This window comes from Rhinoraja longicauda, chromosome 12 (assembly GCF_053455715.1).
Source record: "Rhinoraja longicauda isolate Sanriku21f chromosome 12, sRhiLon1.1, whole genome shotgun sequence".
Taxonomy (NCBI): Eukaryota; Metazoa; Chordata; class Chondrichthyes; order Rajiformes; family Arhynchobatidae; genus Rhinoraja; species Rhinoraja longicauda.
In genome coordinates, this window is record NC_135964.1 from 27571380 (window position 1) to 27585864 (window position 14485).

At 43.0% G+C, this 14485-nt stretch overlaps 1 protein-coding gene across 5 annotated transcripts in view; it reads left to right on the forward strand.

The window, feature by feature from the left end:
• mcf2la (mcf.2 cell line derived transforming sequence-like a) overlaps positions 1-14485 on the forward strand; it is a 164551-nt gene that overhangs the window by 71002 nt on the left and 79064 nt on the right. For all 5 annotated transcript variants that reach the window (XM_078409290.1, XM_078409291.1, XM_078409293.1 and 2 more), the window contains exon 2: positions 6737-6817. In XM_078409290.1, coding sequence (XP_078265416.1) covers positions 6737-6817 — 81 coding nt within the window. The remainder of the gene's footprint in view (positions 1-6736; positions 6818-14485) is intronic.

Below are 14485 nucleotides of genomic sequence, written 5' to 3' on the forward strand. Positions count from 1 at the left end.
ATTTAGCTTACACTGACTGCTCTGCAAAGAGGAGAACGTTGGAACATGGACGGCAAAGTGAGGTCGTTATTTTTAATTTGAAGTCAGTAGCAGTGCAATTGAAATAGAAGCCTGTTAAATAATAATTCTCGTGTATTTAGCTTGATGACTTGATCTTATTGAAGCAGCTTTTGAAATGACATGCAAACTTTTTAATGTATTTTTGTTCATTTTAGAAACAAAGGTCAGTAGTGGATACAGGTCTTAGAAACAGCAATCCTAGAAAAAAAGTAACAGCCACTTGGAGACGTTTGAGTAAATTTAGGAAAGATTTAGGCATAGGTTTGTAAAAGACAGATTGCATTTGAATAACATAATGCAATTATTTGAAGACAGAAGTTGATGAGGGAATGCAGTGGATATTGCCAGTACAGATTTTAAGAAAGAATTTGACAAAGCATTACATAGAAAGCTGATTAGCAGAATTGAAGTCCATGCAATAGGAGGGTCAGTCTCAGCCTGTTTTTAAAAAAAGATCAGTAAAGGAGAGCAGTAAAATATGATTTTACATGTTGAAGGATGGTATACAATGTTAGGACCACAGCTATTTTTTAATACAAATCTGAATTACTTGAATGTTGGTGTCATTAGTAAATTTTAAACTCAGCAGATGGCACAATTGATTGCAAAAGGACGTAGACAAGCAGAAAAAATATAAACAAAGATCGAATTTAAAATGGAAGTATGGAGTATTGGCTTTGGTAGAAAGGATAATGAGCAACAACGGAGACTTAATAGCAGTTGTGCAGGATCTGGGGGTTCACATTCAAAGATCTTTGGGAAGGCTTCATCAATGGAGGGATTGGGAGCAAGAGTGGGGAAGTTTCACTGAAAGTTTAGAAAGTTAGCCACGTTTACAGTATCACATCCATTTGTGACCACCAATCTTTAGGGACAATGTCTAGGTCTTTGACAGGCTGCAGGTAAAATTTATTAGAACTGTGCCAGGGATGAGAGATTTTAACAAAAGGAGACTGGTAATAGCCAAACACATTTCTCTTGGACTGGCAAATCTTACAGGCTAGAGAAAGCAAAGACAGCAAATTTTCTCCTCTAGGGTATTTGTGTGCCAGCAGATTTTTAGAATGGTCTGTTTTTTTAAGGCATTCTGTAGTTCTCCAAATTTTAGGTGTGCCACAGGTATATAAATGTAACAATGCGAAATTCAGGTCAGGTTGGGTCAGGACCTTTCTTGAGTCTAAAGACTTAGTCTTGCTTAAGATTCCAAAATCTGCAGTTTATTGTGTCATTCTGTTCTCCAGAGATGCTACCTGACCCACTGAGTTACTGCAGCACTTTGTGTTTTTTGCAGATTCCAGCATTTGCAGCTCCTTGTGTCTACTTTGCTTTTTCCTCTAGCTTTCTCTCTTTCCCAATTCCGATGAAGGGTCGTAGACTTAACTGACTCTCTTTCCACTAATGCTGCCTGACCTGTTGAGTGTTTCTAGCAAGTAGGGTGAGGTGCAGGTACAGTGAAAATCTTGCTTGCACCAGCATCACTGGCACATAGATTCAAATAAGGATCAGGCAGCACGGTATTGTACATGGCAGGTCGTGTCTTATTAACTTGATTGGATTTTTTGAGGAGGTGATGAAGGTGATTGATGAGGGTAGGGCGGTGGATGTTGTCTACGTGAATTTTAGTAAGTTTGCAGATGACTGGCGGGGTCTCAGACTGTGAGGATGGCTTTCAAAATATACTACAAGATATAAATCAACGACACAGTAGCGAAGCGGTAGAGCTGCTGTCTCACAGTTCCAGAGACTCGGGTTCGATCCTGACTTTGGATTCTGTCTGTGTGCAATTTTCACATTCTCCCTGTGACCACACAGGTTTCTTGGTTTCCTCACACATCCCGAAAGACGTGCAGATTTGTAGGTTAATTGGCCTCGGTAAATTGCACCTGGTGTGTAGTGGTATAAGTCGTGTAAACAGGTGGGTCAATGGTTGGTGTGGTCTTGATGAGCCGAAGGGCTTGCTTCTATGCTGTTTGTCTAAACTAAACAAAATTAAACTATTGAAATGGGTGTCGAATTGACAGATGATGTTTAATATGAACAGGTGTTTGAAAGGGGAAAATATGCAATTAATGGCATGACCCTTAACAACATTGATGCACAGAGAGATCTTGGGGTCCAAGTCCATAACTTCCTGAGAATGACACAAGTAGATAGAATGGTTAAGAAGGCATATGGTATGCTTCTTTCATTGCTAGGGACATTGAATATAAAGGTCAGGAAGTCAGGATGCCGCTCTAGAGTACTTTGGTTAGGCCACGTTTGGAGTATTACATGTAGTTCTGGCCGCCCCATTGGGGGAAAGATGTGGAGGCTTTGGAAAGGGTGCAGAGGAGGTTAACCAGAATGCTGTCTGGATTTGAAGGTTTCAGCTACAGAGAGAAGTTGAATAGGCTTGATTGTTTTCTCTGGAACGTTGAGGTTGGAGGGAGACTTGATAGAAGTATATAAAATTATGAGAGGTATAAATGGGGTAATCAGTTAGAATCTATTACCCAGGATGGAAAAAAATCAAATACTATAGGGTATAGCTTTGAAGTGAGAGGGGCAACATTTAAAGGAGATGTTCAGTGCAATTTGTTTACACAGGCGGTGGTGACTACCTGAAACATGCTGCTGAGGGTGGTGGTTAAAGCATTTAAAAGATTTTTGGACATCTGGGTTATGTGCAGGTAGATAAATGATGCTCTTAGCATCATGTTTGGCACAGACATTGGGCTGTGCTGTACTGACTGTTTTATGTTCTCACACACCAAAAACATAATGATACATAAATGATACAAGATTGTGAAAAGAAAAAGGCTGTTCAAAAACAAACAAATGTGCAAAAACACAAATGGAAAGCAAATCCATGGTAGTGTAGCAGATGGTTGGTAATGTTCTGTTGCTGAAAAAGTAGCTATTCCTGAACCTAGTGGTGTGGGACTGTGAACAAGTTAAGGAGATTTAACAAACATGAATAATTAATTTCAATAAGAAGGAGCCATTAAGCTGGAACTTTAGTCTACGTTGAAGTGCCGGATGTTATGAATTCAAATGTTGGAATGTTTGAGACATCTGTGCAAACGTGTTGCAGATCACCAGCAACGATGCAGGGGAACCTGGCTACTGAACTACTGATGGGTTAGACCTGTCTCAGGAGTGGTACATCTTTTAATTTGAATGGAGGGAAATTTGCTGCAGGGAACAAGGATAATTTACATTAAATAATCCCTCGTGTCCCAACTTAATCGATTAAAAGAAGCTTTTGATTATTTTGAAAAGTGTTCCGTTTTTCATTCTTGTTTAGTCACGTAATGATTTATGAATATTAATGAATGTCAGAAAATTTGTGTTCAGTTCAATAAATCCAATTTTAAAAGGTAGAATTGCTGCATTTTTGTAAAAACCCATCTCATCACAAATGCACTTTGAGGAATGAAAACTGGCATCCTTACTACAGATTCTCCAATATAGTTGACTATAAAACTTTTCTCTGAAATGATCTTGCAAGCACTGCAAAAGACTACCAGACCTGGGTGGCAAATGTTGGTGGCAAATGTTGGCCTTTCCAGCTGCACCAGCATCCAATTAATGAATAAATACAAGTTTTCAAAATCATTAATAGTTTGGCTAATTTGCACTTGGTGCTGTCAGTACAACTCCTTCTCAGGTTATGCAGGATTCCTTTTCTGAGATCTGTTTGTAACCCAAACAGTTATTAAGTCAGAAATGTAACCACCTGGCAATATGTTTCAGTTGACCAACCGAGGGCAATATGTAGTTCAAATGGCTGGAGATGCCAACAAATCCATCCCGCCGGTTTCCCCAACATTTGTTAGTATCCTTTGGTTGTACAGTAGTTGGCCGTTTGTTAGGTCATTTTGATTTTAAATATTAAGAGGACATTATTTGGATATTTAAGTATTTTAATTGAGTAGAGGAGCACAGCGATCTGAGAGTACATTTTTCAAACCGCTTAAAATTGCTCAACTGTGCAAACAGTTTAAGAGCTTATTTTTGCAGATAAGACTGAAAACTAATGCTACACTGACATTGATTCTTGTGTAGTGCATGCTGTAGAACGATCACACCACAGAAATGGGCTTCTTCTGTGATGTCCAGACTGACCTTTTTGCCTATAGGAGGATTGCACATAAGGTAGTAAGGTCAAAGGGCGTGACACACGGAGTCGCTCAAGCCATCTGGAGGACATGGCAGCTTCCGGCATACACTAGCAACACATGCCACACGTACATTCTTAACTTGAAAAAACTGCAAAATGGTCAATTTTTGTGCTGTATAAAATGAGGAAGAAGCTGGAGGATCTGGTGGAGGAAGAGGAACGGGGAGAAGGGTTGCAAAGCCCACAGACGCAAGATGCAGCTGGGAAGACATCTGGCGAGCCGGCGGGAGAAGGGGAAATGCGGCCGGGAAGGGAGGCAGGAGAGTAAGGCCGAGAAGCAGAGGGCCGTCGACCGGGGGGGGGGGGGGGGGGGGGAGAAGAAGAGGAAGAGAAGGAAAGGAAGGGGTTGAGTGAGCTGGGAGAGGAGCAGCGGGAAGAACCCAAGCTGAGGGGCCTGGAGGTCTGCAGGGCCAGAAGCAGTGAGCGCTGGAGGTCGGCGACCCGCCTGAGGGTGAAGGGCCTAGGGAGCCGTGCTCGACGGCCTTGGAGGAGGAGGTGGTGGAAGAGGAGGAGGTGCGGAGTGTCGAGCCCAAAGAGGAGGAGGAGGAAGAGGACCGGGAAGAGGCCGATCGGCAGCGGAGGCCGAGCAGCAGCGAGAGCTGGGCTGGGCGCTGGGAGCCGAAGCGGAGGACCAAGCCACGGCTCTGCTCGGCGGCACCAGCCTCGAGGTGTTGAGCGCCGGTCAAGTGGAAGCAGAGCCTGGCTGACGGAGATGGCGAGCGGGGAGAAGGGCTGGAGGGCCAGCAGGAGCAGCGAGGGGCCGGAGCCGCAGGAAGCGAGGCGCAGAGCAGGGACGCCGAGCCTGGAGGAGCGAGGAGTGCAGGAACGGGGAGAGGTGTTGGGACGTTCGGAGCGCCGGGTGAGAGCCGGAGATGCGCTGATGGGTGAAGCCGAGGTGCAGCGAAGTGCATCTGCAGCATTCAACTGGAACACCCGCTCATAAAAGGACTGACGAATTGTTCCATAACAGAAGTCGTTCCAAACATGAAATAGAAGAAAAAGATTAAGCAAAGCACTGAAAGCCATAGTAAGTGATTGCCTGCAGTACACAGCCTGCCCCCCAGAAGGTGTTGCGTGGCAACAGTACGGGTCATGGGTCGTGACCTCGCCTGCCGTGCTATCCCCCTATTACACGAGTCTCATTTGTCTGCATATCCTTCTATGTGTAGGAAGGAACTGCAGATGCTGATTTCACCCGAAAACAGACACAAAATGCTGGAGTAACTCAGCGGGACAGGCAGCATCTCTGGAGAGAAGGAATGGGTGACGTTTCGGGTCGAGACCCTTCTTCAGACCCTGGTATCCTTCTATGCCTAGCTTATTATATCTGAACCCACCACCTCCTCTGGCTGCATGTTCCAGATATTGACGACTGTAAAAAAAAAAGATTACCCCTCAGATCCCTTTAAAACAACATATTTTTTATCTTAAACCTGTACCCCTCTGCTCAACGTTATGATTGATCAATAACTAATATGCCTTAGACGATCTTCATCACTCTCCACAACACCATCTGTTTTTGTGTCAAATGTACTGATCATACATCGTACACTTACCTCCAAGTCGTTAATATCCATCGCAAACAATAGAGGTCTAGCACCAATCCCAGTGGTACACCATTTGTCAAAGATTTTCAAACAAGAAAAATATCCTTCCACTACTAATTGAATTGAATGAATTTTATTAGCCAAGTATGTATACATACAAGGAATTTGCCTTGGTGCTTTGCTCGCAAGTAACAACACGACATACAGTAAACAATTAAGAATAAAACATAATTTAAATTACTATCCTGCATCCTATCATCACCCAACTTTTGGATCTAATTAGCCAGCTCGCTTTGGATCCCATGTGCCTTCTGGACCATCCTACAACTTGGAACCTTGTCGAGTAACATAGAGACAACATTACCCTGCCTTCATCAATCTCCTTTGTTACCTCAAAAAACTCATTAAAGTTAGTGAGGCAGTATTTTCCCTGTACCAATCTATGCTGACTATCCTTGATCAGTCTCCGCCTTTCCACATGTACATGAATCCTGTACTTTAGAATTTTGTCGAATAATGTTTCTAACAGTAACATAAGAATCACCAGCCTGCAGGTACCTGACATGACTCTTCCATAACTACTTTGAAACTTGTGTTTACTGTTTCTATGTTGTTTCCTAACTGAGACATTCACCACATACCAGTTTTATTTCCTAAAGTAGGGTGAAGTACATCCGCTTGAATACTAGGACAATCCGCATGTTGTTAAGTATGATCAAGACAACGCTTTAAAATGTAATTTTTTTTTTAGGCTGTATACATGGAGAGTGCTTCCTCTCTGGGGAGGAGCAAAACATGAAGTAATTCACATGTGAAAGGCACTTGGAAATCAAATAGGGAATTGACTGAATCTATTTTTGTCCAGAGAGAGGAGAGAATGTGAAACTCAGTATTATGTAGGCGAGGCAGTTAGTGGAGATACATTTGAGGGAAGCTAGTTAAAACAGATATTTGTTTTGTTTTGCAGATGAGATCATGCATCAAGACAATCCTTTATATGCTGCTGACATCACCGAACAGCTGGCCAAACAATTTGCCTTTCGATCAGGTAATGAATCTTGTGTACTCCACATCATTTCCTCATGGTTTTGTCCCACGACCATATGTGGAACAAAACTAAGATTCCAGTTCCATTCTCTATTCCAGATGCAAATACATGGATTGTAAATATTGCAACATAGCAACAAGTAATTGACTTTTTAAACTTGGATTTATATTAAATTCCATTTATTCAGGTAACTAAATCTGAATGGAAATTTATATTTTTAGTCTTCCTAAAGTAGGGAATTACTTAAAGAGTGCCCCACTGACAGGAAGGTAAAGGAAAACTGAAAATATTCCAACTAAAATAATAAAATTCTGTTTTTGATTCAGAAGCATTTCTTGCAGAGGAGAACTGAATGATATTAAATAACATGGCCGCAAATGATGGGTTTTTGATTGAACTAATTATGGAATCAGTATGCATTTTTAGTGGGGACAATTTACGAAGGAACATGAGCGAAGTTTGTTGCAACAGTTTTACTTTATGCCTTTTCATATTTCAAGATCTGTTATTAAGTTGTATCTTTAAATGGAGAGGTGACAGCACTGATCTATGCTGAGATTATCAGGTTTATGTCTCCTGAGAGCTCCATAGTTTGGGCAGGGTAATCTGAACTATTGATTATGTGATTGTGACTAAAATAAAGCTGGAGCCGGATGTAGCAGTATTTAGTAATTGGTGGCTGGTAGATTGGGTTTCCATATTTATTTTACTGCTTAACTATGATCGTTGCAAATTACTGATGAACTTCAGTGACGTGGCAGGTAGGTCTACAAGTGGCTGACAAGAGAGTTACCATTAACCCAAAAGAGTCGCTTCAAAAGTCTGAGAACCGCGAGTCACAGGAAGTTTAGATAGGAATCCTCTGCAATATGTATCAGTTTTATTATTTTCCTTTATTCAAAAGGCTGTTAAGTACAGCTGACTCAATTTCACAAAAAATCTCTTGGTTTTGAAAAAGAACTTCAGAAGTGTTGGAAAAAACTACAGATGCTGATTTAAATCGAAGGTAAACACAAAAAGAGTCTTGACCCAAAACGTCACCCATTCCTTCTCCCCGGAGATGCTGCCTGTCCCACTGAGTTACTTCAGAAAGGTAGTTACATTTCAAGTATTTTCTTTAACTGAGGAACATGATCATTGTTCGTACAAGGGAGATGCATCAGTTAGGTTAAATGTTCTACCTTGCTGCATTCCCAGTGACCAGCTGAGAAATCTGAAGTGTCCGACTATCAGAGATTGTTACTTCCTGGTTCAGTTCACCGTCTGTGAAAAATTCCTTTAATGATATTCCTCTGAAATTCCTTAGAACCTTTCACTATGTTAGGATTGCTGAAGTCCGCCAGTGTGCTGGAAAGATGGCACAGTGATGTGATGTATATAATATTCTCCTCTAAACTCACCTACTGCAGATGGTGTGCCCGATGTAGCCCCTTTACACCGGCAATACCTAGTGTAGACTTGGCGACCATTTCACCGAACACATGCTTGGTCTGCCGAATTTCACTGTTACTGATCATTTCTATTCTCATTCCCAAAGTGACCTCTCTGTCCGAGGCATCCTCCAATGTCAGAGTGAGGCCACACACAAATTGGAAGAACAGCACCTCATGTACCACTAGGGGAGATTACCACTTAACGGTATGAAGGTTGAATTTTCCTATTTTACAAACAGCATCCCCATTCTTCTGCCTCTCTTCCCTGTGCTCCACCTTGATGCACACCCATTTCTCCATTTCCAATTCTCCCTGACTCCGTCCACCTGTATTCCTTTCTCTGGCATCCCAATTCATGCATCTTCTATTAATAGACAATAGCCCTTCGAGCCAGCACCGCCATTCACTGTGATCATGGCTGATCATCCACAATCAGTACCCCATTCCTGCCTTCTCCCCATATCCCTTGACTCCGCTATCTTTAGGAGCTCTATCTAGCTCTCTCTTGAAAGCAGCCTGAGACTCGGCCTCCACTGCCTTCTGAGGCAGAGAATTCCACAGATTCACAACTCTCTGAGCGAAAAGGTTTTCCTCACCTCTGTTCTAAATGGCCTACCCCTTATTCTTAAACTGTGGCCCCTGGACTCTCCAAACATAGGGAACATGTTTCCTGCCTCTTGCATGTCCAATTCCTTAATAATCTTATGTTTCAATAAGATCCGCTCTCATCCTTCTAAATTCCAGTGTATACAAGCCTAGTCGCTCCATTCTTCCAACATATGACAGTCCCGCCATTCCGGGAATTAACCTCGTAAACCTACGCTGCACTCCCTCAATAGCAAGAATGTCCTTCCTCAAATTTGGAGACCAAAACTGCACACGATACTCCAGGTGTGGTCTCACCAGGGCCCTGTACAACTGCAGAAGGACCTCTTTGCTCCTGTACTCAACTTCTCTTGTTATGAAGGCCAACATGCCTTATCTCCTTATCTCACACTTTTTGCCTTTTCAACTCTGGTCTTGGTCCTTGGCCAATTATTAGCCAATCAAAACCCTCCCTCATCTGTATCCACCTATCACTTAGATAGACACAAAGTGTTGGAGTAACTCAGCGGGTCAGGCAGCATCTCTGGAGAAAAAGGATGGGTGAGGTTTTGGGCCAAGACCTTTGGAGGTGGTGAAAATGTTGGTGGCTGATGCATTGTGTGCACCAGCTGATGGGGTGAAAGGCGAGGACTGGACAAGCTAGATACAGGAAAAATGTTCCCAATGTTGGGGGAGTCCAGAACCAGGAGCCACAATCTAAGAATAAAGGGGAGGCCATTTAAAACTGAGATGAGAAAAACATTTTCACCCAGAGAGTTGTGAATTTGTGGAATTCTCAGCCACAGAAGGAAATAAAGACCAATCACTGGATGCATTTTAAAGAGAGTTGAATTGAGCTCTAGGGGCTAGCGGAATCAAGGGATATGGGGAGAAGGCAGGCACGGGTTACTGATTGTGGATGATCAGCCATGATCACAATGAATGGCGGTGCTGGCTCAAAGGGCCAAATGGTGGCCTCCTGCTCCTATTTTCTATGTTTTTGTTTCTATGACTAGGGGGACTCTGTCCCTGTTGTGACTGTGGGGAGGGGGAGAAAGAGCCCAACTACGGGATACAGAGTAGACATGTGTGAAGGCCTCGTCTGTGATAGAAATGGGGAACCCCAGTTCTCAAAAGAATGAGGACATCTCAGATGCCCTGGTACAGAACATCTCATCTTGGGAGCAGATGTGGCGGGGACGGAGGAATTTGGAAGTAGGGGATAGATTCTTTGCAGGAGACAGAGATGGAACTATGGGATATAGAGGAGACACATGTGAGGGCCTCAAATGTGATATCCCCGACAGTCCTTTCAGGTGAGGCAAAGGTTCACTTGCATCTCCTCCAACCACGTCTTTAGTCAGAGGGTAGTTAATCTGTGGAACTCATTGCCACAGAGGGCTGTGGAGGCCTAGTCAGTGGATATTTTTAAGGCACAGATGGACAAATTCTTGATTTGAACGGGTGTCAAGGGTTATGGGGAGAAGACAGAAAAATGGGATTAGGAGGCAGAGATCAGCCATGATTGAATGGTGGAGTAGACTCGATGGGCTGAATGGCCTAATTCTACTCCTGTAACTTGTGAACTTATCTACTGTATCGCTTGTTCTCTGTGTGGGCTCCTATATATCGGCAAGACCAAGTGCAGACTTGGCGATCGTTTCACTGAACACTTACTCTCAGTGCGCTTTGGTCTACGTGATCTCCCGGTTGCCAGAGATTTTAACACCCCTTCCCATACTGATCTTTCTGTCCTGTGCCTCCTCCACTGTCAGAGTGAGGCCACACGCAAGGTAAAGGAACAGCACCTCATATTTTGCTTGGGCAGCTTGCAACCCAGCGGTATGAGCATTGATTTCTCTAATTTCAAGTAACCCCTGCATTCTCTCTCCCCATTTCCACCACCCTAGTCGTCCTACTCGTTCCACTGTTGGCATCCTTGTATCCCTGCGTTATTACCTCTTTCCCACCCAACAATGTGCCATTATGTGCTCTACCCTTCCTTTGTCCTCTGTTGCCGGCTCTACTTTGTTCTAGCCTTTTCCTATGTCCAATTCCCTTCCCTCTACTTTAAGCCTGAAGAAGGGTCCCAACCCGAAACTTTGCTGCCTGATCCGCTGAGTTTGTCCAGATTTTTGTGTCTGTCTTCGATATAAACCAGCATCTGCAGTTCCTTTCTCCAACTATCAATTGCCAGACTTTTTCCCGCCCCAAACACTTTTCCAGTTTTCTCCCCCCACCATAATGTCTGACGAAACAACGTCTATCCATGTTCTCCAGAGATGCTGCCTAACCTGCTGAGTTACTCCAGCCCTTTGTGTCTTCTGATTGGTATGTTCTTCTGTGAAAAGGAGGCTCCAAGCAAAACTTCATGCAAAGTTCTCAAAACCATAAAATATTCTTTTAGCAATTTGCATGTTGTTTGGTTGCTATATCTTGCTGCTTCGTATGGACTAGTGCTTCTGAATGTGAAAAAAACATGAAGAAGAACAGTAACAACAACACCTGAGACACACTTTCCTAATCCTGGAGGATTGTTCTGTGATTCCTGGACTAATCTTCTGTACACTGCCCTGAACAAGCCAAAAGAAAAATCATAGAATTAATGAACCGGCTATTTTATTAATTTACTTTGAACCATATAGATCAATTATATCAACTTTAAAGATCCACCTATCACTTGGCAGACATTGTCCCATGCCCCCCTCTATTCCAGCTTTCTCCACTCCTACTACAATCAATCTGGTCCCGACCTGAAACATTGCCAAACCATGTTCTCCAGAGATGCTGCCTGACCTGCTGAGCTACTCAAGCACATTGTCTATTTTTTAAAGATGGGGTGGTGGATATAGATACACCACTGGATAGGGAGTAATTTCAGAAATACATCCAACTAAAGAAAGTAACTCCACCCATTTGCATGCAGTAAATCCTATTTGAACTGCATCAACTTATCCAGGAGTGACAACACTGATCCTTCAGACCCTCCTTATCCTTCATTTGCCTTTAAATCCTGAAGGTATACGGCACCAATCATGGCCATAGGTTTTAGCATTCTTTCTCTTGAAATGAAGTAAATGACCTTGCAAGGCAACTGTTTTAAGTTGTAAGGAGAGGTTAAGGAAGTCTGTGAGCTAAAGTTTTAATGATCATGAGTGGAATTAATGAAACTTGAACAGGATAGCGTTTCACTAAAGGTTTCAAATGCCAGTGGCTAGAAGTTAAAAGTGGAGTAGTCAGTAATAAGTGGCTGAAATAAAAACTTCCCCCGTATGTCCTTGTACAGAGGTATTTAACAAAAAGTTAAAAGATACAGAGGTTGTTTTGAACAATTTGAAAGGGCTTCAATTTATATAATGCCTTTAATGTATTGACAATGCTTCCTGATGCAAATTGAATGTATCCAACAATACTTGGCACCAAGGACATAATGGAATCATAGTACAGATAGTCAAGAAGCTGAAATTGGAACAGTGCAGTGATCCTGAAAGGTAGTTAGGCTGAAGAAGATTATAGTGGTAGGGAAGAATGAGGCCACGAAGAGATTAAAGTACTAACTTGGGGGCATTGTCACGCAGTTTGCCAATTTGTCAACAAGAATGTGTGAATATTCGGACATTAAGTATTAGAATGTAGGGGAAGGTATTCAAGATTACAGGATATCAACTGTGCAGTTGATGGGCGGCAATGTGGTGCAGCAAGGAGGCACAGTAGCATAGCGGTAGAGTTGCTGCCTTACAGCGACAGACCCCGGATCGATCCTGAATATGGGTGCTGTGTCTGTACAGAGTTTGCATGGTCTCCCTGTGACTGCGTGGGTTTTCTCCGGGTGCTCTGGTTTCCTCCCACACTCCAGAGATGTACAGGCTTGTAAGTTAATTGGCTTAGGTGAAATTGTAAATTGTCCTTGGTATGTGGGATGGCGACAGTGTACTGGATGATTGCTGGTCGGCTAGGACTCAGTGGGCTGAAGGGCCTTTTTCCCCGCTGTATCTCAAGTCTAAACTCGTGGGATCCATCTGGAAGGCCATTTGTGGGGATTTTAGAACACAGAACAGTACAGTGCAAGAACAGGCCCCTCGACACATAATGTTTGTGTCAAACATGATGCAATGTTTATCTCCTCTGTCTGTATCCATCCATTCCTTGCATATTAATGTGCCAATCTAAAAGCTTCAATGCTATTATCTGCTTCCATCACCAGTGTTGGCAGTATGTTAGAGGCACCAACCACTCCCTGTGTTTAAACAAATACTTATTTTTAACTTTTTCCCACTGAGCTAAACACTATGCCCTCTAGTCTTTGACATTTCTACCCTGGGCAAAGTTTCTGACTGTCTGCCCTAACAATGCCTCTAATAAATTTATCTAATTCTATCAGATTTTCCCTCAATCTCCAATCCAAGTTTGTCCGACCTCTGCTTATAACTAATGCCATCTGATCCAGGCAGCATTCTGATAAACATCTTATGTACCCACTCCAAAGCCTCCATATCCTTCCTGTAATGGGGCCACCCGAACTGCACACTAAACTCCAAATGTGGCTTTACTAACTCCTACAAGGCTGCAACGTGACTTCCTGATTCTTATACTTCATGCCTTGACCGACTAAGGTAAACAAACTATACACCAGTCCCAACACCTTCTCTCTCATTTCCACCCAGGAACACGCAGCAGCCAATACAGGTGAGACAAAGGTTCACATGCACGTCTTCCAATCTCGTCTGTTTTTGGTGCTGAAGGGGTAACAAAATTCAAATTTTGCCTTTAAGAATCCCCAAAAATTGTCTACTAGCTATAGCAGCAAGACTCTGCTGGAGGGATCTCCAATCTGAGCTATGGGTCAATTTTGGCTGAGGGCAGCTCTGGACAAAGTCAACAGGCCGGCCTTGAATTTAAAGAGATGCTCTTAAAATGTGGTCAGTCTAATGTCAGAAGTGCTATGTGCGTTTGGTGGGGTGGGTGGCACATGGAGAACATGTTGAAAACTTTGGCGGTGTTGGTATTGGTTTATTATTGTCACGTGTACAGAGATGCAGTGAAAAACATTACTTTTATCAGAGAAAGGTTGGTGGGGTTTCAGGAAGGTGGTGGCTGAGAACATCAGAGGTGAGCTCTGAGGTGGGGAAGTAAACAGGACGTGACTTCTAGGGAAGAAAATTTAAAGAAGATAACTCCATAAAGAAGACACATTTCTCAGACTCCCCCGCAATGGCCTGAGTATGGTCAGAACCATATATTAACAATGAACCTTTGTTTCAGTCTTCAAACCAGCACCTTGTATCTGTGGTAGGATTGCTGGCAAACGACACCACTTGACAGCATAGTGCTAATCCACTGGCTTCCATGTATGAACATAGTTAGTGCACAGTGATGACAGCAATAAGTTCATTCATAGGCTTCAGCTCTGAACCCAAAATGGCCCACTGAGCACATAATTTGAGAACATAGTTTGAGAGCTGAAAGCTGTCTTTAAAAATCATTGGAATCCTTTCAACTGGGCAGAGGCACCAAACTCTACTAGTAAGACCGAGAAATACAGCACAAATGATGGTGAGATTCCACTGGAAATATTTCAATCCTCATGTTGGCCATGGGAGTAGAGCCAATGAACCATGAAACTGAAGATGAGTGTGGATTGTGAAGAAGG